General features: G+C 34.9%; 1 protein-coding gene across 7 annotated transcripts in view; it reads right to left on the bottom strand.

Moving 5' to 3' along the window:
* LOC102804754 (uncharacterized) overlaps positions 1-26690 on the bottom strand; it is a 78704-nt gene that overhangs the window by 3823 nt on the left and 48191 nt on the right. For 4 of the 7 annotated variants that reach the window (XM_078013600.2, XM_078013601.2, XM_078013605.2 and 1 more), the window contains exons 3-6: positions 9643-9794; positions 9470-9537; positions 7032-7055; positions 513-573 (exon numbers count right to left, since the gene is read on the bottom strand). In XM_078013600.2, coding sequence (XP_077869726.1) covers positions 513-573; positions 7032-7055; positions 9470-9537; positions 9643-9794 — 305 coding nt within the window. The remainder of the gene's footprint in view (positions 1-512; positions 574-7031; positions 7056-9469; positions 9538-9642; positions 9795-26690) is intronic. The other 3 variants (XM_085491809.1, XM_085491810.1, XM_085491811.1) reach the window with 3 other exon arrangements.

Genomic DNA, 26690 nt, shown 5'->3' with positions numbered 1-26690 from the left:
AAGACAATAGAAAGTGAATTATGATGTTGAAAATGTTAAAAGATATCACATCAAAATATTAAATGAATTTTTATGAAAGATACAAGTAACGTTGTAACAGCCGATAACTAGGTAACAGGGAAATTTACATATTTTTCGGGTATGAATTAAACAAGTGACATGATGGTCAAAAAAGCTTCATTGTTTCAGCTGAGTCTTGAGTGTTCCTCTAATGCACAGAAAGGACTAATCTAATAGAGGTACATGTACACATGTAGCAAGTGTAAAAGAATCAGAGTTTTCAAGAAGTAGTCGAAAATGACAAAAACATTTGGCAAAAATAGAGAATTGAAGATATTGTCAAGAAATGAACAAATCATAAAGAGGCCCACCTAAGGTACCTACATCCCAAGTATCAAAGCAATTGAACAGTAGTTGTTGATGAACAGATGACATAGGACAATAACCTATATGAATAACTTCACTCTGTCATCTTTGATGACAGCAAAACTAAAAACTCAACCTTCACCTACCTTTTCAATTTTTTCATCCAACATTTGAAAAAATTCTGTTTGACTTTGTGAAACTTGCCTGCTGAAGATAAAAAAGAAAAATTATGCAGATAAGACAGAGGGAAGCTGATGTTGAGAAGTGAAGGTTACAAAATATGGTAATCTACAAGGTATTCACTCTGATTAGTAGATTAGGCATATTAGGGTACTTACTGATAGTCAGGTTTTTAAAATTATGGTTCCTAGGTAGTCAGGTTTAATAAATGTGGTCTCTAGGTAGTCAGGTTTTTATGAATGTGGTCTCTAGGTAGTCAGGTTTTATAAATGTGGTCTCTAGGTAGTCAGGTTTTATAAATGTGATTCCTAGGTAGTCAGGTTATATAAATGTGGTTCCTAGGTAGCCAGGTTTTTATAAATGTGATTCCTAGGTGGTCTGGTTTTATACATGTGGTCTCTAAGTAGTCAGGTTTCATAAATGTGCTTTCTAGGTAGTCAGGTTTTTATAAATGTGGTTCCTAGGTAGTCAGGTTTTATAAATGTGGTTCCTAGGTAGTCAGGTTTTTATAAATGTGGTCTCTAGGTAGTCAGGTTTTCATAAATGTGGTCTCTATAAAGTAGTCAGGTTTTTTATAAATGTGCTTTCTAGGTAGTCAGGTTTTTATAAATGTGGTTCCTAGGTACACAGGTATCATAAATGTGGTCTCTAGGTAAACAGGTTTTATAATTGTGGTCTCTAGGTACACAGGTTTCATACATGTGGTCTCTAGGTGAACAGGTTTCATAAATGTGGTCTCTAGGTACACAGGTATCATAAATATGGTCCCTAGGTACACAGGTTTCATACATGTGGTCTCTAGGTACACAGGTTTCATACATGTGGTCTCTAGGTACACAGGTTTCATACATGTGGTCACTAGGTGAACAGGTTTCATACATGTGGTCTCTAGGTACACAGGTATCATAAATATGGTCTCTAGGTACACAGGTTTCATACATGTGGTCTCTAGGTAAACAGGTTTTATAATTGTGGTCTCTAGGTACACAGGTTTCATACATGTGGTCTCTAGGTGAACAGGTTTCATAAATGTGGTCTCTAGGTAGTCAGGTTTTATAAATGTGGTTCCTAGGTAGTCAGGTTTTATAAACGTGGTGCCTAGGTAGCCAGGTTTTATGAATTTGGTCTCTAGGTAGTCAGGTTTTATAAATGTGGTCTCTAGGTAGTCAGGTTTTATAAATGTGGTCTCTAGGTACACAGGTTTCATACATGTGGTCCCTTGGTAAACAGGTTTCATAAATGTGGTCTCTAGGTAGTCAGGTTTTATAAGCGTGGCTCCTAGGTAGTCAGGTTTTATAAACGTGGTCCCTAGGTAGCCAGGTTTTATAAATTTGGTCTCTAGGTACCGGTAGTCAGGTTTTTATATATGTGGTTCCTAGGTAGTCAGGTTTTCATAAATGTGGTCTCTAGGTAGTCAGGTTTTTATGAATGTGGTCTCTAGGTAGTCAGGTTTTATAAATGTGGTCTCTAGGTAGTCAGGTTTTATAAATGTGATTCCCAGGTAGTCAGGTTATATAAATGTGGTTCCTAGGTAGCCAGGTTTTTATAAATGTGATTCCTAGGTGGTCTGATTTTATACATGTGGTCTCTAAGTAGTCAGGTTTCATAAATGTGCTTTCTAGGTAGTCAGGTTTTTATAAATGTGGTTCCTAGGTAGTCAGGTTTTATAAATGTGGTTCCTAGGTAGTCAGGTTTTTATAAATGTGGTCTCTAGGTAGTCAGGTTTTCATAAATGTGGTCTCTAAGTAGTCAGGTTTTTTATAAATGTGCTTTCTAGGTAGTCAGGTTTTTATAAATGTGGTTCCTAGGTACACAGGTATCATAAATGTGGTCTCTAGGTAAACAGGTTTTATAATTGTGGTCTCTAGGTACACAGGTTTCATACATGTGGTCTCTAGGTGAACAGGTTTCATAAATGTGGTCTCTAGGTACACAGGTATCATAAATATGGTCCCTAGGTACACAGGTTTCATACATGTGGTCTCTAGGTACACAGGTTTCATACATGTGGTCTCTAGGTACACAGGTTTCATACATGTGGTCTCTAGGTGAACAGGTTTCATACATGTGGTCTCTAGGTACACAGGTATAAATATGGTCTCTAGGTACACAGGTTTCATACATGTGGTCTCTAGGTAAACAGGTTTTATAATTGTGGTCTCTAGGTACACAGGTTTCATACATGTGGTCTCTAGGTGAACAGGTTTCATAAATGTGGCCTCTAGGTAGTCAGGTTTTATAAATGTGGTTCCTAGGTAGTCAGGTTTTATAAACGTGGTGCCTAGGTAGCCAGGTTTTATGAATTTGGTCTCTAGGTAGTCAGGTTTTATAAATGTGGTCTCTAGGTAGTCAGGTTTTATAAATGTGGTCTCTAGGTACACAGGTTTCATACATGTGGTCTCTTGGTAAACAGGTTTCATAAATGTGGTCTCTAGGTAGTCAGGTTTTATAAGCGTGGCTCCTAGGTAGTCAGGTTTTATAAACGTGGTCCCTAGGTAGCCAGGTTTTATAAATTTGGTCTCTAGGTACCGGTAGTCAGGTTTTTATATATGTGGTTCCTAGGTAGTCAGGTTTTCATAAATGTGGTCTCTAGGTAGTCAGGTTTTTATATATGTGGTTCTTAGGTAGTCAGGTTTTTATAAATGTGGTTCCTAGATAGTCTGGTTTTATACATGTGGTTAAATTCCTAGGTAGTCAGGTTTTTATAAATGTGGTTCCTCGATAGTCTGGTTTTATACATGTGGTCTCTAGGTACACAGGTATCATAAATGTGGTCTCTAGGTACACAGGTTTCATACATGTGGTCTCTAGGTGAACAGGTTTCATAAATGTGGTCTCTAGGTAGTCAGGTTTTTATGAATGTGGTTCCTAGGTAGTCAGGTTTTATAAATGTGGTCTCTAGGTAGTCAGGTTTTATAAATGTGGTCTCTAGGTAGTCAGGTTTTATAAATGTGGTTCCTAGGTAGTCAGGTTTTATAAATGTGGTTCCTAGGTAGCCAGGTTTTTATAACTGTGGTTCCTAGGTGGTCTGGTTTTATACATGTGGTCTCTAAGTAGTCAGGTTTCATAAATGTGCTTTCTAGGTAGTCAGGTTTTTATAAATGTGGTTCCTAGGTAGTCAGGTTTTATAAATGTGGTTCCTAGGTAGTCAGGTTTTTATAAATGTGGTCTCTAGGTAGTCAGGTTTTCATAAATGTGGTCTCTAAGTAGTCAGGTTTTTATAAATGTGCTTTCTAGGTAGTCAGGTTTTTATAAATGTGGTTCCTAGGTACACAGGTATCATAAATATGGTCTCTAGGTACACAGGTTTCATACATGTGGTCTCTTGGTAAACAGGTTTTATAATTGTGGTCTCTAGGTACACAGATTTCATACATGTGGTCTCTAGGTGAACAGGTTTCATAAATGTGGTCTCTAGGTACACAGGTATCATAAATATGGTCCCTAGGTACACAGGTTTCATACATGTGGTCTCTAGGTACACAGGTTTCATACATGTGGTCTCTAGGTACACAGGTTTCATACATGGGGTCTCTAGGTGAACAGGTTTCATACATGTGGTCTCTAGGTGAACAGGTTTCATAAATGTGGTCTTTAGGTAGTCAGGTTTTATAAATGTGGTCCCTAGGTAGTCAGGTTTTATAAATTTGGTCTCTAGGTAGTCAGGTTTTATATATGTGGTCCCCAGGCAGTCAGGTTTTATAAACGTGGTCCCTAGGTAGTCAGATTTTATGAATTTGGTCTCTAGGTAGTCAGGTTTTATAAATGTGGTCTCTAGGTAGCCGGGTTTTATAAATGTGGTCTCTAGGTAGTCAGGTTTTATAAATGTGGTCTCTAGGTAAACAGGTTTCATACATGTGGTCTCTAGGTACACAGGTTTCATACATGTGGTCTCTTGGTAAACAGGTTTCATAAATGTGGTCTCTAGGTAGTCAGGTTTTATAAGCGTGGCTCCTAGGTAGTCAGGTTTTTATATATGTGGTTCCTAGGTAGTCAGGTTTTCATAAATGTGGTCTCTAGGTAGTCAGGTTTTTATATATGTGGTTCCTAGGTAGTTAGGTTTTTATAAATGTGGTTCCTAGATAGTCTGGTTTTATACATGTGGTCTCTAGGTACACAGGTATCATAAATGTGGTCTCTTGGTAAACAGGTTTTATACATGTGGTCTCTAGGTGAACAGGTTTCATAAATGTGGTCTCTAGGTAGTCAGGTTTTATAAATGTGGTTCCTAGGTAGTCAGGTTTTATAAACGTGGTGCCTAGGTAGCCAGGTTTTATGAATTTGGTCTCTAGGTAGTCAGGTTTAATAAATGTGGTCTCTAGGTAGTCAGGTTTTATAAATGTGGTCTCTAGGTAGTCAGGTTTTATAAATGTGGTCTCTAGGTAGTCAGGTTTAATAAATGTGGTCTCTAGGTAGTCAGGTTTTATAAATGTGGTCTCTAGGTAGTCAGGTTTTATAAATGTGGTCTCTAGGTAGTCAGGTTTTATAAATGTGGTCTCTAGGTAGTCAGGTTTTATAAATGTGGTCTCTAGGTAGTCAGGTTTTATAAATGTGGTCTCTAGGTAGTCAGGTTTTATAAATGTGGTCTCTAGGTAGTCAGGTTTAATAAATGTGGTCTCTAGGTAGTCAGGTTTTATAAATGTGGTCTCTAGGTAGTCAGGTTTAATAAATGTGGTCTCTAGGTAGTCAGGTTTTATAAACATGGTCTCTAGGTAGTCAGGTTTTATAAACGTGGACCCTAGGTAGCCAGGTTTTATAAACATAGTCCCTAGGTAGTCAGGTTTTATAAATTTGGTCTCTAGGTAGTCAGGTTTTATATATGTGGTCCCTAGGTAGTCAGGTTTAATAAACGTGGACCCTAGGTAGCCAGGTTTTATAAACATGGTCCCTAGGTAGTCAGGTTTTATAAATTTGGTCTCTAGGTAGTCAGGTTTTATATATGTGGTCCCCAGGCAGTCAGGTTTTATAAACGTGGTCCCTAGGTAGTCACATTTTAGTCAGGTACTATTGAAAATACAGAAAATAGAGAATTTAAGCAAGGGCGCCCTCAACAGCTGGAAAAGGTGGTTTATTTTTGTTTCTTCTATTTACATGCATTATAGGTTACCATTAGAAACTAGCAGAAAGCAAATCCTGTAAATAATAATTGTAATTAAATACCAACTAATTAATTTGGTTTTCAGTAATTATCAGTAAGTATATGAATTAATAATCTTACTAAGATTGAGAAAACAGACAGAAGCTGAGAAAATTTGCTATTTATGAATACACTCATAAAAATTATTACAATCAACGATTATCCTCCGTTGAAACAAACAGCATGTGATTTGAGTCTTGTCTTCACAGAGCAAATGCCAAGTCCTACTTTGTACTTTGATTAGGATCAAAATCATATAGAACCAATATTCATTACACCTACGTCACATAAACCATTCAAAACAAGGTTTAAGCTGTAACAAAATCAGTCAAATGACACCATGCCCCCTTCTTTCCCGCATCCTCCCTAGCCAGCTGACACCATGACCTCCACCTCCTCAGCTAGGTGACACCATATGCCACTCTACCTCCCCAGCTAGCTGACACCAATGCCCTCCCCACAAGTTTAAAAGTTTGAACTTGAACAATCATATGGCTCCGAAACAGCATTCATCCAAAATGACATGCATCAAGGTCTCAATGTATTTACCAAGTTTGAACAAAATTTATTGATGCATGACCGAGATCTAGATCTGTTATGGTAGAAATGATTAATTTTGATGAATCATTGAATTGGCTGCTATTCGATGATCTGAATCGAACATTAAACGAATACATGATGTATATATAATGTTTGAACAGTCAAGGTACACCAGAGATATGGCTCTGGAACAATAATCAATAAAAGAAAATGGCCACCAATTAGCCATTTTTAAATTGGTCAGAAAAAACAAAACCAAGTGCATCAAATTCTTGTCATGTCCAATGAATGTGTCAAGTTTGAACAAAATAAATCCATACACAACATGAAATGCTTGATTTTGATGAATATTTAGCATAAAAATGGTCGTCATTTGGCCATTTTGAATCTGACCATCAAATGAATAAATATGTATATGTATGATACGCATGCACTGAGATCATTTCATAATTCTTTGTTTTCACACTACATCCAAATGAAGACATATAAACATACTTTAGTGTCATATAATGGTGAAAATGAAAGAAAATCGAGAAATGTAGAACCATGATGCAACAGTCAAAAGTTCCAACAGAGAGTGCACCCAAACTATCATGATTTTCTTAAGAAATAAAATAGTCTTTAGTTTGGTTTAATCAGAAATAATGCCAGATCATACCAATATTACAAACTAACAACACTACATTGAAGACAATAAAGAGGATGGAACCATCATATCATGACTTGAACATTAAGGTACAGTTGAATGTCTAACTAAGTAGGGTTACACTTTGTAACTGAAATATTGAGAATAAACAGAACTCTGTACCTGTTGTTCCCAGTTTTATTGTTACTGCAATGGAGGTGCATGGAAAGGAGAAATTGAGGAGATTAGGACATGATACCAGCCCTCTGAATACTACAGTATTTTGACAGAGAGATGTAATCATGATATTGAAAACATCTAACACTGTGACCACAGCAGTTACAATTCTGCAAGTAATTCTATATATGCATACAATCATTCAGCCAGGCCAATTGCTATCAGCTTTACAATAGCAACTAATATGGTACCAGATTTATATTTCTATGTTCATATTTAAAAAAACATAGTTGAACTCTGGTGACCTTGCCCTTTGTTATATAATATAATTTCCTTTATCACAGTTTGTTTCAATATAAATATGCATTGTCATAATTAATTTTGATTACAAACAAGTTTTGGGGTTGAACCAACAGTGGGGAATCAGTCTACCGAATGTCCTTAAAAGATGTAAATATCTTACAAAAACATTGGTGCCTCATTTGTTTAATTATTTTAAGGGACATAATTTCCAGTTTTATTCAAAGTAATTCAGTTATTTTAGTATGAAAATAAATGCCTCATCGCAAAAAAAAAGTTCTGCATTTAGACGTGAATAGATTCATAAAACATGCAAAATAACAGAAGATCTTAGCTGGCTTTTGTCCAAGTATTTTGTACAGGTGTCTGTCAAAAATTAATGATTCACTGAGACAAATATGAACTGCCTCATTGTGTGACTACTGTATTATATGAAAAGTAAAATAAAACACCCTTTATGAATAGCTGTTGCAAGCTCTGCTTTGTATGCAAATCATCTTAAATAGTTGGTGTCCAGTGGAGGGAGAAGTCAACAGTACTGTTGCCTCCTGAGAATCTACATCTTCAAACACTGCAATCTTCGAAGTGCGTTTTTAAACTAGTATTATGAAAACTCTATCATTCTGTTCTAATAGCTGAAACATATTCCTGCAAGTTTTCATTTGTCGAATGAACTGTTTGTCAAATACAGAATACATATATTTTAGAACAATTTTCTTTTTAAAATGTGGATGAAATGTTTTGCTTTTTATGTATTTTTTATGTATTGTTTTTGATTTGATAACTTTAAACTAAACAGATTTTCTATTAGCTTCAGATCTTGATCAAAGTTTGGCACCCAGTTCATAGGAGTGCTTATATTGATTTTCTGACATCTTGTTTTCTGTAAAGATTTTATTGGTAGGTTTGCAAATGTATATCAGACTGTGCAATCTCTTCATGACTTGGTTTTGAAACCCAGTATGGGATTCTGGGATACATTACCAAGGATATTATTACAAGATAAATCATTTGCTTCATTGAACACATACAACAATGCATAATTCCACTGAGATCAGTGACCTTTGATGTGTATCACCAGTGATCAGTCAAGTAGAAACAGTCAAAATATTTTATCAGATTTTCTCTATTTTTGCATGATATTTTCATACAGGACATCTGTTGTTCAAACTCAAGGAAGACATTATACTAATGAATAAGGTGACCAAGTTTGATGAAGTTTGGAATAGAATTAGAAAAGTTATTATGCACACAATAACAATTATTAACGACGACGACGACGACAACGACAACAACAACAACAACAACAACAACGACAACACCGGACAAAATCTTTCCCTTAATATACCTTTCCCTTCCATCTTTGATGGTACGGGCAAGGTAACAAAAAATATAATATATATTTTTACAGAAGTAGTAATAACTTTATTATGACAACATTTCATAATCATTGTTTAAAGCGCGGTGGTATGGGTCTCATATAAAAAAGATGGCGATTTTGACTGTTGCGCAGATCAATGAGTACGAACTGAGACGTTTCCAAGCTTTAATTAAGTAAATTTCATGTTATTGGAAGCCATTGAAGGAGTCACTGACGGTAATCAGTGCAAGTTGCGCCCAGGTCAAACATCATACTTGCGATTTCCATTTGAAGAGCGCATTGGATTGTGGGAAAATCAATGTTTATCAACACAACGACGATTACCGCGCTTTAAAGCAATTATTCAAAATATCTAGATGTTTCAGGCAATGGCCCTTGTCCAAAATGTCCAGGTATTTTGAGAAGTTACTTCTAATAATGATTAACAAATATTGCCTACTATATATTATTGGTCTGATCAGTTTTTATCACTATTAGTACTACACACTTTATTAGGCACACAAAGATGCCAGCTGACAATATTTATAGTTGATACACGTATACATGTATCTATATACTTGTATTCTCGGGAGCGAACATCCAGTGTTCCACAGCAGTTCGCGCAGAGCCCATACAAATACGTGGTACAGTGGTGCGCGTCTTAGCAACGTAGAACGTTCTGTGAGATAGCCCCGCTCCCGAGAATATCTAACCAACAGCGATGGACAGTACAATGTGTATACTACTACAAATACCACAGTCCATACAAACTGAGAATACTTACGCATTGGTTGCCAAAACACCCGTCATTTGTGGCTGTGCTTTCATTCTATTAATAGAGTTGAGCTTTTCCTATATAAAAAAGAATAATAATTAAGTATTCAATATAATGATATATTTGTATCTGGAGAATTTGATTAAAGGTAATGTGACATCAGCACATATTTATTGACTTACAGTATCATTGTCATGCTTATAGCGGTTATAGGACGAGTCTTTGTTATTGCTATCAGAGTTGAGATCATTTTGTGATAATTTCTGACTTGTATCATCGTCTGTAGATAAATTATCACTTTCTCTGTATTTACCAGTTTTGTCAAACTCTTGAACTGAAAAATATTAATAAAAACAAGTTATGAAATTTTCAACATACATGTACCATTAGTTAGACCTCTTTGCTATAGATAGCATGCTTATTAATAAGTTTATTTTAAGTTTAGTATGATGTCACACTTTTCTCAAATAGTGTATTTACATGTACCACATTTTTGAGGTAATTACAAAAGTTGATGTGTTTTGAACCACAGGTAAATATAAAAGTTGCCTTATATTTTAATAAAAGAATATTTTGAATTTAATAAAAAAATATTCTGTATGTGTATCATGTGAACTGGTGACATTATGACCATCTCTGTCATAAAATCAAACGATATCCTCAGTTGATAATTTCATGAAAACACAACAACAAAATATATTCAAATATATCAACACATTCTGATCGAACAACCTAACTGCACTGAGATACTACTCCCTGAGTGCAGACTCCAGATGTATTGTACTCCAGAATTTGTGAGCACCACGAGTAGTATATGGGCTGAACGCTATCACAAACACCATGTAAAATATGGCTCCAAGTAGTGAAACCATAGTCAGAATGAAATGAATCAGTGTTATGAGAATACTTTCTATTTCAAATATTTAACTTTATTCATGTCTTTGTATCACATTTCACACTGATAATTTACAAAAATGCTGACAAGTGACAAGGCAATGATGAACTCAGTGACTTGAATTTCATTTGGTTATGTATTCCTTTTGTGAGGACCCTTGGTGACTAAAACTGTGTCGTTCATCAAGAGTACTGTAAAATCTGTATTAAAAGCTGCGGCTTCTAATGAAATGGAACAACACAAAAGAGAGGATGCGGTTTCTATTAGAGCATATGAGAAATGGTGAATTTGTGGGTCTCAATTGTTCAAAAAGAATGGGTGCGGCTTCTATTAGGGATGCAACTTTAATTACAGATTTAACGGTACTATATATCATCTCTCTAGTAATGATTTCATCTGTGTCATTAATTATAAATCTGATCTCGACATGAACCATCACCCAAATTAAAGTTCCGTGTGACCAGTCGGCCAACCCTTGACGACACTGAATTTAGCTGTGACCAAATTAGAGAATTGAAGACATCATCACAAAGTGAACAAATCTGAGAGAGGTCTACTTGTAGTACCTTTAGTTATAATATTAAACCAATCAGACTTGTAGTTTTTAACAATTCAAAAATATCACTTTTTACCAAAAATGACAAAAATATTCATCAAAATGAGAGAATATCATCATGAATTGAACAAATCTGAGAGAGGTCCACCTGAGGTACCTACATGTATATATTGTAGAATACAATTTATCAAAGCAATTGGACTTGAAGTTTTCATGCAAGAAGAAGAAGTCGAAAAGGTAAAAAGTTGATGTGGGCGGCGATGACGGACAATTCTTTATATGATAAGCTCCGCATGACACCATCATGGACTTGTGACTCCATGTATAAGAAATACGGCAGACTATACAGGTCACTTGTCTTTGATGATTTCCCAACTCATTCAGAATACCAAGAGAGTATATAGAATTATCCAATGTACATGTCTCATTGGACATCCTCTCTCTCTCTCTCTATATATATATACCGGATTCGGCTGATACCCCGCCCATCCTAAACCCCGCCCATGGGCGATGTTTCAAATAGTGGGCGATGTTTTGGTCCACACATTGCCTGACTGAACCTACAAACATTTTTACAGACCCAATTTTCCTGTCCGACATCTTGTATCGAGCGCGCTATTTCAAATATGACATTAACAATAATTCACTGTGAGGCCGAAAAGCCTGAAACTCCAATAAAACCAATGCAGTATACAAATTGTTGTTGCGTATTATTACACTTGAATAAAGTCTATGCTTGAAAAGAATGTTATTTACGAAGTTTAAAATAGCCAAGCCTTCCTGATTCGAGCCTCTTGGTTGTTATCAGTAATATTTAATCTTTGTCTGTATCGCATTCCAGACAAAAAGTTCAAGATCGGTAAACAAGAAATGGGCGAACTAAAATGTCTCCTGTGTTTCACATGCGACATGATTATTAAAAAAGAACACAGAGTTAAGGGGTCATGTACGTTCTATAAATCTAATGTGCACACATAATTTTGTATTGACGTGTTTTTTTCCAAAAAAGACGTTTAGTGTCAGTTAACCCCCAGTTACCGGTAACTCTTTGCATTCATGCGTTTGTGAGAGTTGAAAAATTTTGTTAACAAATGACAAGTAACTATATTGATTTGCGTCAAGCTGGATGGCCCGAAATTAAATATCAGTGCGTGAACTCTGGAGGTCATTGCCCAATGCTGCACGTAATTCAAACACGTGGTTAATAGAGTTCAGTCGAAATGTACGTGAATATTGCGATCGAAGTGCGCTGTCCAGAGTTTATTATATTATAGTAAAATTTAACTTGACACATAGTATGGTTTATATTACATGTCCACTTCATTTCGAATAAAATAATTCACCATTGGAACATCGATGAATCACAAGTATTTAAAATATTTTCTCCGTCGACTTTCTGTAGATACTTGACTGCCACTATCCCTTTTAATGATTTAAATGCGCCCATGTTCATGTTTGCGTAATTATTACGAATGCAACGCATTATCAAGTCGGTAATATTGTAATATTCACAGACCCAATACCCCGGGTCAGTGCCCTAACAATAGTAAAAAATAACTTGGATTTGCATAATTACCATGAAAGCAATACATTACAAAGTTGAAATATTCAGAGCCAGTACAATATTGTAAACAAATTTGCATAATTAGAAAAGCAGTGCACTAAGTAAACGACGTTGATATATTCAAAGCCAGTACAGAGTTGCATACAAGTTGCGTAATTACAGTACCGTCGGATATAATAACAATTTTACTAGATCGAAGCGTGGACCACGAAAGGAAAAGGTTGCTAAGGTAATGTGCCAGTTCAGTGCGTGACTTGGGGTCAAACATTGGTCAACACACACTTTATGTCAGCATAGCTGCGCAGCAAGTTTCGCAAAGAAGTACTTTAAGTTCAATTGCGTCCCAAAATGATGCCGCTGATCACTCAGTTGTCGCAGCGTGTGTTGTGTCATGTCTATGATGCACCCTGTTTCGACTTTGGCTTGCTTTTCCTTCTTAGTGCATGTTCTTGTTCACGTAAAATGCGACCTCTCATCAATGTATTAAAACACTTTGAATTTATACTTTGCATGATTATATTTGGTCAACGCGAAACATTATTTTTTCTAAACATTTTCTGAGACTATTTTTTATCAACGCAGTGTTATTTTTCCAGACAATATGGGCTTCGTAATATCTGCCAAAACATCGCCGGGCGATCTTTTGGTCCACATTTTTCTAAAAAAAAATCGAATCCTCCATAAGATAGCCCAGGGCGGGATATCAGCCGAATCCGGTATATATATAGTAGACACATGATTGCATATCTCCATTCATGCACAATATTAAAGGGTTCCATGTATTGAAATAGTAGCAGTTATTACCATGCAATGAGTGATATACCCACTACAGTAACTGTATTTGCTCCTTTAGAAGTATATCTCCAATATCAATGCATATCAACCAACAGTTGTACATGTATGTAAACTGATCATTTAAATATGAATTATTTTGACCAGGAACACACCTCTGTCATTAACATATTATATATTATTAAAAGTGAATGCACTACTAATAGAGCAAATATGGTATTAGACGGTTTTTACAAATATTATCTCATAATGGAAAGAATTATGTCTCAGATGATATCTATGGATGGTGACTAAGCTCAACATTTTTGGTGATTGGACACATACTCTAGATGTCTCTATTGAATTTGCAGGGAAGTTGTTTGACATGTATTAAAACCAGTTTTATTTTTGATGAATCGATACTAGCCAACATCTGTTTCACTTCAGCAACAAAAGATTCCAAGAATAAATGTGTCTGGGGAAGATACTGGTCTTTCTTGGAATATAATAATCAATTTGTTAACTGATCATGGGCAGATAAAATCTACACCTTATCTCATCAATAGCGAGGTAATTTTGTTATTTAAATTTAAACTGCTTGTTGCCAAGGTAAAATATTATACGTATTCAGATACTACTAATTAAAAGGACCAATGACCAAAATGTCTGATTATTTTGAATAATTACTACGAAGTATGATTATCAAGGAAAATCATTAAAAATGGCAATAAGCTGTGAATCAAATCAAGTACCATTCATGTTGATCATAGCAACAACTTAGCAACTTATAACCCCGACAATTTTAACGACAATCTCAGTACATTTTTCAGTGACTGCTACTTTTTGTAAGTGCAATTAACTTTGCTATGTTTGCAACAACCAAGTGTTCCAGAAACATAAATTTAATTACAAAAAGTGTTTGAGAGACAAAATGGAGTCTGAGTCTTCATTGTTCTTTTTAGGACACAAATTATTTACTTGATAATTGACCCCTTACTGAAAACAACTATGGCAATTATGATAAACACACAACAACGAGTTCCAATTGTCAACCCGTGTACCATGACAAAATCAATAAACTTGAAAAAGTGGACAAGCAATGCTTTGCGCAATGTACAGTGCTGAATTCAAATTACATATTTTAAAAACAAACAGCCTGTCGGCTGAGATAGTTCCGCTGTTAGCAATGCACATTACAATTAAAGAACAGAAGATATCATTAGAAAATGAACAATATGTATAGTGACAAAGCAATTGTACCGTTTTCAATAAGAATTCGAAGATACCACTTTTTACCAAAAAATGACAAAAATATTCATCAAAATTAGATAATTGAAGATATCATCACGACATGAACAAATCTGAGAGAGGTCTACCTGAGGTACCTATATGTATAGTCAGGGGTTTTTCTAGTAAAAAACTGCAAGAGGGAGCACTGCAATTCAGCAGCGCCACCAAGTGGGAAGATAGGGTTTTCCCTACCAGAGTTTTTGATAATTCTAAGTTGAAATGGGGATTCTATGGCTTCCTTGGGGCCAAAATTACTATCAAACAGGTCACAGTTAAAGACTGTGGCCACATGTGATCCTTGGACAATCTGAATTTTATGGTTGCCAGAGGATCTGCTTTCCAGGGTAAGGGGGCGCATGGCAATGGCATGAGGGCGCTGCACCCTGTTCCCGTGTTTAAAAAAAATCCCTGATAATATCAAAGAAATCCGACTTAACAAGAAGTCAAAAATATCACTTTTTACCAAAAATGACAACAATATTCACCAAAATTAGAGAATTGAAGATATCATCACAAAACGAACAATCTAAAAGAAGTCTACCCGAGATATGAATACATGTACACCATGTATCAAAGCAATCAGGCTTGTAGTTTTCAAGAAGTCAAAAAAGTAAAAAGTTGACATAGACAACAGGTGTCGATGGACAATCACTTATTTGATAAGCTCTGCTTAACAAAATCAACAGCAGAGGCAAAAATTACAGAATAATTTGGACAAAAAAGTCTGGTGGTGAAAAGCCCAGGGTTTTTTGATATTTTATTCTAATTCAATTTTGCAAGCCACACCAGGCCATCTCATTCTATGAGGCCAAAACAGCAGCTCTTAAAGAGTTGGCAGTTAATCATTTGTTTATCATCAGGGAAGGGAGGGATGTAGGGAGAGAAAATTGGTGAATAGATTGTAACCAGATATTTGATGGATTGATTAACATGTTTTGTACTGTGGCAATTATGCACAGTGTGGTTGCAGTCTCTCCCTGACTGTCAGTACATCTACTTGTAAGCTTGCAACACAATTGAATTAAAGAAGATGGGTTGACGATAAAATTAGATAATCTGTAGCAATAATCTAATGAAATGGAGAGTTTGTTCAATGACATCACTTCCTGTGTCAGTGTTTTTTAAAAGGCTGAACTAGCTATACAAATGCGGTGTTGGGCAACAAAGCATTAGGGAGAATATTATTTTTTACTCTGTTGTATCAAAATAATTATATTCAATGTATTGTGTTTTACAAGCTGTATCATGTATTTCAAGCAAAGTCCAGAGTAAACAAAGAAGTGTATTCCTTCTTGTAAAATATTATAAGATGAGATACAACATAACTGAGTGAAAAAATATATAAGATTTCTTTTTACCAAAAATGTCAAAAATATTCATCAATATTAGAGAATCTATATCATCATGAAATTAACAAATTTAAAAGAGGTCTACCCAAGGTACATATACACCAAAGACCAAAACAATAAGAATTGTAGTTTTCAAGTAGAATTCGAAAAAGTAAAACGATGTATAATGAGGTATAATTTACTATAAAATGATAAACCATTTAACAATAGAGAATATAGACAATGGTAATGTAATATCCAAATTCATACATGTATCAGCAAATCGGTGAAATAAACAAACATACAAGTAGATGGTGCCAAATTTATAAATGTAGCTTATATTTGCAGAAGATTTCAATACAAAATATGCAATAATCAATCACCAATTAGGGAGGGGGGTGTTCCTGACTTGATAGCGTTTGCGCGTTTATCGTTTGTGTGATTGAGCATATTGCGTAACCTGGGGTCAACAAATTGGAAGATAGAAGAGATTTTGAACGTACCGAACGCGCAGAGTCGCAGTGCACCAAACATCAATGTTCCCAACTCGCAATGTAAAAATTTCCTGAAATAAAACTGCCATCATCTTTCAACTAACTCGTACCAGCCTCTGACAATTTACACACTATTCTGCCTAAGCAAGAATAACAAGCATGCAAAATATTCTTGGGCTATAGCGTAATATTTAGTATTTTTTGTGTGTATTTCAGGAGTTGAAAAACTAAGTCATGGTCATACACACACGTAGTGTTGACTTCTTCCGAGTTGCAGGTCTAATGGTGTCTTTTGACTTTTTATATTTTTGTCCTAACCTAGCCCGTTGCCCATTGCATGTGCAAATAAAATTACATCGCATCTGATCGTAATTTGCGAATTGTGAATTGTAAGATAAAACATTAACAAATCCTTATAGTTTCCTTACATGAATTAAATATGATATAATTTTCTTATAAATTATCATAAATTCTTCCCCACATACATGTAAATGAATGAATGAATGAAATTTATTTCACCAATGTTGTTTTTTGGTTTGCCTTAAAATAGAAGGAACTGTGTCTAGATAGTCCAACTGTTAATCAGTCAATGTCGATAACTGACACTACCAACACACATCCCCAGGCATCTACACGCTGCTATTCTATCGAGAAGCATGTAAACATGAAGTGGAACTAAATATTTTAGCATATTACCCAGAAACCCTTTAGGTGCTGTGCACCTGGTGGACAATACCATTATTTTACTTCCAGGGGTAGACTACATTTTATAGCTGGCAGCAAATCAAACTCACTTTGTCTATAAATTTCTAATCTAAACAATAGTGGTTGTAATTAGTAGTAATGACATACACATACTAGTTTAGGATTGGTTATAATTAAACTATTCAAAATAATTTAAAATAATCTTTTTGCCACCTGCTCCCTCTTTTCATCACATTCACAAAATAGTCCTGCTTATACATGCAGTCTACACTTTCCTACAGAAGTTTGAGACAAAAATAGAGACAATTTTTGAGTAAAAACTGAAAGTTGACTCAAATTTTGTCTGTTGACTACACAATCAGGGTTCATTTTCAGAAATATTGGAGAAAATAGGAAAAAAAGTGCCGACAAAATTGGGCGAGAAACTCTGGTGGTGAAAAGGTTAAATTACAAAAATTAAAGTGGCTATAACTATGATTAAAAAATTTTTTTGTTTTAATATAACCACATAAAGACTACAGGTCGAGTAACCATTTTGTTGAAATCGGTCACGTGACAAAACACTATAGAAAATTATTATACACAAGGCACAGTGTTGTTATAACATATAAAAACAACTGTGAGAGTTGTGGCTTAGCCAATCGTCAGGCTACTGTGCATTACTCTAAAGTTTAAACAAATCAAAATGATACAAATGGTAGCATAAACCATTTTAAAGCACAACTCATTCAGAGAAAATGTAAAAAAAAATCAAAATAACATAATTGCTTGGAAAAGATGGTAAATGGCAATGGAAACAATGTAACCATGGCTACAGAGCTCAATATGCTAGTATATGTTATTATATTATATTGAGCTGATCTAATTAATACTTGCAATGTGGAAATATCCAGGACGGATTTACACATGAGATAAAGACCCTGGGGTAAAAATAAGATGTGAAGTACAGTGACTCCTCGCTAAGTCGCGCCTTGAAGTCGCGGTTTTGGCTAAGTCGCGAGTAGTTAGATGGCTTCCAAAAATTGTGTTTTGCTGGCAGTTTTGAAGTAAAAGAACTAATATTTCGCATCATGTATTTAATTTGCCGTTAAAGGGCTGGAGGAGACAACTTAACACCAACTGGCCGTCAATTACTGAGATACAAAGATTGACGGTGGCGTGACTTGAGGTGTCGATGAGTGTATGAAGTCATGACTTGACGTTATTGAAAAATCGCTATCAAACTCGCTGCAATGAATGTTGAATCTATGCAAACATGGACACTGTGATATTGTCCAATAAAGAAAATGTACTATAAACAAGACATGAATGTCACAGTCCCCGTTATTTGATTATAAAGTAGTACAAGGAACATCTGCAAAAAGGTGAATGAATATGTACTCTATGTGGGTACAACTCATCATGAAGTGATTTCCCATAATCTAGTTTTGTACTGACAACTAAAAACTTCCACTGACCCATGTTCAGAATCTCGGAGTACACAAGTGCAACAAAACTATTTGTCATACATGTATACTTGCTCAAGAAACTGCATTCATTAATCTGAGTGAACCTTGATATACATGACTTCTTTGTTAATTAAGGTCTTAGTATATTACCAGGACCTGGGTCAAATCAAAGTTCAAATAACAGCATTGTTGTAATTTGCAATTTTTTTGGGAGGGTGTGGTCATTATTGCCAAAAGCATATCTACTCGTGCCAAGGTGTAATCATACCAAATATGAATAAAATCGACATGGTGGTGGTAGAGATACATTTGTAGCAGCAAATAACTGCATTGATCTAATTTGCATATTTTTGGGAGGGTGTGGTCATTATTGTCAAAAGCACATCTACTTGTGTCAATGTGTAATCATAAAATATGAATAAAATCGACATGGTGGTGGTAGAGATACATTTGTAGCAGCAAATAACTGCATTGATCTAATTTGCATATTTTTGGGAGGGTGTGGTCATTATTGTCAAAAGCACATCTACTTGTGTCAATGTGTAATCATAAAATATGAATAAAATCGACATGGTGGTGGTAGAGATACATTTGTAGCAGCAAATAACTGCATTGATCTAATTTGCATATTTTTTGGAGGGTGTGGTCATTACTGTCAGAAGCCCATCTACTCGTGTCAAGGTGTAATCCTACCAAGTATGAACAAAATTGGCCCAACGGGTCCTGGGATAAGAGCAAATAACTGCATTGATCTAATTTGCATATTTTTGGGAGGGCGTGGTTATTACTGCCAAAAGCACATATACTCATTTCAAGGTGTGATCCTACCACATATGAACTAAATTGGCCCAATGGTTGCTGGGGTAAGAGCAAATAACTGCATTGATCTAATTTGCATATTTTTAGGAGGGTGTGGTCATTATTGCCAAAAGCGCATCTACTCGTGTCAAGGTGTCATCATACCAAATATGAATAAAATCGACACGGTGGTGGTAGAGATAGCAGCAAATAACTGCATTGATCTAATTTGCATATTTTTTGGGTAGGGTGTGGTCATATTAATAATAACCTAAAAGATGACTTCCAATGATAAGGGAGCTATTTTGAAATTGGGTTCTGAGGTTCTGCAAAGTTGGTTCTGAGTTCTGAAAAGTTTACACTACCGATCGAATACATTTGGTAAAACTTGTGAATCAGAAATCAGGAATTCATGAATCTGAATCTGAATTTAAGAGAATCAATTATTCTGAGCATGCTCAGTTGCTCTGTCAGTGTAGTAGAGAGAAGTAATTTTGGATGAAAATCTTGAAAAAGACGTGCATATTGAACACATACTTGTTCATCAACCTGCTAAGTTTCATTGACATCTGCTGCAGAGTCTCTGAGAAAATGTGAGAGATAACTTGAAAATGAGAAAGAAAGTAAAACTAGTACTCCCCTTTCAGGCTTTGCCTGAACGGAGACTAAAAACAATATTCTCAATATATATCTGTGGCTGGTAACACTTTATTACTTGGACATCTGCAGGAAGGATGTTAGTTCCATATCTCAAAAAAAATAATTGTTTGCTCTTTTATTAGAAGTGCATTAAAGTGCACTGCCCTCACAGTTGAAGTAGTGCCTTAATTGCAGAGAAAAACAAGAGACTTGAATTGAAGTATGTGATCATAATGTAGTTAAAAGCCAGTTAGTAAAAATTCCTTATATAGAGCTGCACTAAACATATTGAGAAATAATGGTCACACTCTGCATAACTGAAGCAGGCAGATACAATTGTACAGAAGTTTAATGATAGAATAATGGTCACACTCTGCATAACTGAAGCAGGCAGATACAATTGTACAGAAGTTTAATGATACAAATAATGGTCACACTCTGCATAACTGAAGCAGGCAGATACAATTGTACAGAAGTTTAATGATACAAATAATGGTCACACTGCATAACTGAAGCAGGCAGATACAATTGTACAGAAGTTTAATGATACAAATAATGGTCACACTGCATAACTGAAGCAGGCAGATACAATTGTACAGAAGTTTAATGATAGAATAATGGTCACACTCTGCATAACTGAAGCAGGCAGATACAATTGTACACAAGTTTAATGATAGAATAATGGTCACACTCTGCATAACTGAAGCAGGCAGATACAATTGTACACAAGTTTAATGATACAAATAATGGTCACACTCTGCATAACTGAAGCAGGCAGATACAATTGTACAGAAGTTTAATGATACAAATAATGGTCACACTCTGCATAACTGAAGCAGGCAGATACAATTGTACAGAAGTTTAATGATACAAATAATGGTCACACTCTGCATAACTGAAGCAGGCAGATACAATTGTACACAAGTTTAATGATAGAAATAATGGTCACACTCTGCATAACTGAAGCAGGCAGATACAATTGTACAGACGTTTAATGATACAAATAATGGTCACACTCTGCATAACTGAAGCAGGCAGATACAATTGTACAGAAGTTTAATGATAGAATAATGGTCACACTCTGCATAACTGAAGCAGGCAGATATAATTGTACAGAAGTTTAATGATACAAATAATGGTCACACTCTGCATAACTGAAGCAGGCAGATACAATTGTACAGAAGTTTAATGATAGAATAATGGTCACACTCTGCATAACTGAAGCAGGCAGATACAATTGTACACAAGTTTAATGATAGAATAATGGTCACACTCTGCATACAGTAACTGAAGCAGGCAGATACAATTGTACAGAAGTTTAATGATAGGAATAATGGTCACACTCTGCATAACTGAAGCAGGCAGATACAATTGTACAGAAGTTTAATTATAGAATAATGGTCACACTGCATAACTGAAGCAGGCAGATACAATTGTACAGAAGTTTAATGATAGAAATAATGGCCACACTCTGCATAATTGAAGCAGGCAGATACAATTGTACAGAAGTTTAATAATAGAATAATCAAATCTTTGAAGAGATGGATTTTGAAACCAGGACAACAAACAAATAAAACAGACATAGGGGGTTAGTGTTTATAGCAATAATTCTAGGGGATGGTGCTATGGCAATACTCCTAGGGGGCAAGTGCTTATGGCAATACTCCTAGGGGGCAAGTGCTTATGGCAATACTCCTAGGGGGCTAGTACTTATGGCAATACTCCTAGGGGGCAAGTGCTTATGGCAATACTCCTAGGGGGCAAGTGCTTATGGCAATACTCCTAGGGGGTAGTGCTTATGGCAATACTCCTAGGGGGCTAGTACTTATGGCAATACTTCTAGGGGGCTAGTGTTCATAGCAACAATCCTAGGGGGCTGGTGCTTATGGCAATACTCCTAGGGGGCAAGTGCTTATGGCAATACTCCTAGGGGGCTAGTACTTATGGCAATACTTCTAGGGGGCTAGTGTTCATAGCAACAATCCTAGGGGGCTGGTGCTTATGGCAATACTCCTAGGGGGCAAGTGCTTATGGCAATACTCCTAGGGGGCAAGTGCTTATGGCAATACTCCTAGGGGGCTAGTGCTTATGGAAATACTCCTAGGGGGCTGGTGCTTATGGAAATACTCCTAGGGGGCTAGTGCTTACAGCAATTATCCTAGGGGGCTAGTGCTTATGGCAATACTCCTAGGGGGTTGGTGCTTATGGAAATACTCCTTGGGGGCTAGTGCTTACAGCAATTATCCTAGGGGGCTAGTGCTTACAGCAATACTCCTAGGGGGCTGGTGCTTATGGAAATACTCCTTGGGGGCTAGTGCTTACAGCAATTATCCTAGGGGGCTAGTGCTTATGGCAATACTCCTAGGGGGCTAGTACTTATGGCAATACTTCTAGGGGGCTAGTGCTTATAGCAATAATCTTAGGGGGTAGTGCTTATGGCAATACTCCTAGGGGGCTAGTGCTTATAGCAATAATCTTAGGGGGTAGTACTTATAGCAATAATCTTAGGGGGTAGTACTTATAGCAATAATCTTAGGGGGTAGTGCTTATGGTGACAGTTCTAGAGGGCTAGTGCCAGTGCTGACAATATGAGGAGGGTGGTGGTGCTACATTAGAATACAGTATGTTACTTAAAGCCTTGCAAAATGACACATTTATCACAGGTGAATAAATGTGATGTCAGCAAAAGAAGACATCTGACACTAAATCAGTACACAACATTGTATACCTGTACCTAATCTATTCTGAGTTCCTTTTCAGTGATTTTGGAATGTCTGAAACATGACAACATTCCTGTGCTACATAATTCACATTTTCTATATTCATATGGTAATGTAAATCAATAGTTACTGTACTCACACTACGATAGGTCAAACCACACTAGCACTCAGCAATTGATTACAACCCTAACTGAAATTCCTTGACTAAAAGCGCTTGAATTTCAATTTAATATATTAGCAAATGAACGCAAATTGATATTGCAGGCACTTTTAGTCACATATTTCCTTTCAATAGAACAGTTGCTGAGTTTTCACTTTCTGATTGTCAATACTCTGATTCATACTTTATGTCTACAGTTACAACTACTAATAAAGGTTTTGATAATGACTCACTGGGAGGAAAGTTGTTGCTAGGGATTATTGTTTCCATGGAAACAAGCAAAGGGATGTTATCCTGCTGCATTTTGTCATTAATATAATTAGCATGCTTTGTAAAGCAAATTTAATCAAAGAAAGCTTTATATAGAAAGAACTCCTGTGTGCTGGGGATATTTTTCTTTTAATGAGAGGAATCTGGGTCAGAATTATAGATGAGTTTAGGTCAATACAATACCAAATTGTTTGTAGTCACTGGTGTATATGATAGTCACGCATGTAATATGCCTTAGTAATTTGATACATGCCATCCTGGATTATGGGTAATTCACCCAAAAACATTACTATATGGTCAATTCATTTGCAATGTGAAAGTTCACTGCAAATGACCTTATGGATATTTTATGGTAACTTTTGAATAAATGGGGATATTACTTGACTCATTAAAAGCTTTAAAATTGATATTGAACCAAATTTTAACATTATTGCCTATTCATGGGAATTATAGAATTCTCACACTACAAAATTAAAGATGTCACTCTAGCTATAAAATGAGCAATATGTATGTATACTGTGGATAAACTTATACACTTCCCATTTCCTCTATGGTACATACATGTGTATATCCTCATATGAACCATAAATTAAATTGAATTGATATTGACACCACGGATCATGAATCATCCTGGTACATAATAAATTATTTTCTAGAGCTGAATTAAAACTGATATGTGGTTCCACTTATTCTGCTTATGTGCAATTATGATATCAATTTTTTGACATCTATAAAACTGACACAATTATGTTATGATATAGGTAGGGCACAATTATGTTATGATATAGGTAGGACATAATTATGTTATGATACAGATAGGACATAATTATGTTATGATATAGGTAGGACACAATTATGTTATGATATAGGTAGGACATAATTATGTTATGATATAGGTAGGACACAATTATGTTATGATATAGGTAGGACATATTTATGTTATGATATAGGTAGGACACAATTATGTTATGATATAGGTAGGACATATTTATGTTATGATATAGGTAGGACATAATTATGTTATGATATAGGTAGGACATATTTATGTTATGATATAGGTAGGACATAATTATGTTATGATATAGGTAGGACATATTTATGTTATGATATAGGTAGGACATAATTATGTTATGATATAGGTAGGACATATTTATGTTATGATATAGGTAGGACATAATTATGTTATGATATAGGTAGGACATAATTATGTTATGATATAGGTAGGACATAATTATGTTATGATATAGGTAGGACATATTTATGTTATGATATAGGTAGGACATAATTATGTTATGATATAGGTAGGACATAATTATGTTATGATATAAGTAGGACATAATTATATTATGATATAGGTAGGACACAATTATGTTATGATATAGGTAGGACATAATTATGTTATGATATAGGTAGGACATAATTATGTTATGATATAGGTAGGACATAATTATGTTATGATATAGGTAGGACATAATTATGTTATGATATAGGTAGAACACAATTATGTTATGATATAGGTAGGACATAATTATGTTATGATATAGGTAGGACATAATTATGTTATGATGTCGATAGGACACAATTATATTATGATATAGATAGGACACACTATGTTATGATATAGGTAGGACACAATTATGTCATGATATAGGTAGGACATAATTATATTATGATATAGATAGGACACACTATGTTATGATATAGGTAGGACATAATTATGTTATGATATAGGTAGGACATAATTATGTTATGATATAGGTAGGACATAATTATGTTATGATATAGGTAGGACACAATTATGTTATGATATAGGTAGGACATAATTATGTTATGATATAGGTAGGACATAATTATGTTATGATATAGGTAGGACACAATTATGTTATGATATAGATAGGACACAATTATGTTATGATATAGGTAGGACATAATTATGTTATGATATAGGTAGGACACAATTATGTTATGATATAGGTAGGACACAATTATGTTATGATATAGGTAGGACATAATTATGTTATGATATAGGTAGGACATAATTATGTTATGATATAGGTAGGACACAATTATGTTATGATATAGGTAGGACACAATTATGTTATGATATAGGTAGGACATAATTATGTTATGATATAGGTAGGACACAATTATGTTATGATATAGGTAGGACACAATTATGTTATGATATAGGTAGGACATAATTATGTTATGATATAGGTAGGACACAATTATGTTATGATATAGGTAGGACACAATTATGTTATGATATAGATAGGACACAATTATGTTATGATATAGGTAGGACATAATTATGTTATGATATAGGTAGGACATAATTATGTTATGATATAGGTAGGACACAATTATGTTATGATATAGGTAGGACATAATTATGTCATGATATAGGTAGGACATATTTATGTTATGATATAGGTAGGACACAATTATGTATGATATAGGTAGGACACAATTATGTTATGATATAGATAGGACACAATTATGTTATGATATAGGTAGGACATAATTATGTTATGATATAGGTAGGACATAATTATGTTATGATTTAGGTAGGACATAATTATGTTATGATATAGGTAGGACACAATTATGTTATGATATAGGTAGGACACAATTATGTTATGATATAGGTAGGACATAATTATGTTATGATATAGGTAGGACATAATTATGTTATGATATAGGTAGGACATAATTATGTTATGATATACAATAGATATAGAATTATTTATATACTTATATTAATGTTGATTTTATTGCATACAAGATTAATGTTTATTTTTACTATATACACAACCCTTTACAACTTCCTTAAGTTCATATGCTACTAATAGAACAAGTAACATAATCCCACCATATTTTCTCAATGGTTGACGTCAGTAGACACAAGAGATTACCAGTTTAGTTTTGTCTCAATCCTAGCCATAGGATGAATCCTACTGTGTAAGTGTCTGTTTACGTCAATATATAATAGCACCTACCGGTAGTAATTTCGTTGACACCATGAATGGTGTATTTTAACATGCTCTTTGCATATATGCGGTGTGATCATTCTGCTCTAATATTCTGATATTTATTCAAATTCACTAGAATTCTTTAAATAGCAACAGATTTTTTTTAGGAGACTACCTTGCTAATATAAACAATGAAAACACGTTTGGAAGTTGTCACATCAGCTACTATTTGCATTTTCAAACTGTCCTGTATTCTGTCGCACAATGGAGATACGAACATTATGCATGTAATAAGGTTATGTAATTACTGTGTTTTGTTAATTTCTTATTCACAAATTAGGGTTAGGGTTTTGGGAGGAATAATGCACTGTGTATTGACAACAATATTCTTTATTTTATTTCTATACTGTACACAACAACTGACCTGATAAGACAAATAATTTACAGTTTATTAAAAAGTTATTCGAAATGCATGCACATGATGGTGAGTTTGTCATAAGGGACCATTAAAATTTCTGTGTTCTATGTTAAAGTTGCTCAATTGAACTTGTTTTTGGAAAATTTTGTTTATGTTTAGACAATCTGAGTTTTGTTTTTTTGACATCATTAAACTTAATCAG

The sequence above is a fragment of the Saccoglossus kowalevskii genome, chromosome 17 (assembly GCF_978046115.1).
Source record: "Saccoglossus kowalevskii chromosome 17, keSacKowa6.1, whole genome shotgun sequence".
Lineage (NCBI taxonomy): Eukaryota > Metazoa > Hemichordata > Enteropneusta > Harrimaniidae > Saccoglossus > Saccoglossus kowalevskii.
Note: the sequence above shows the minus strand (reverse complement) of the source record. Positions and strands in the feature narration are given on the sequence as shown.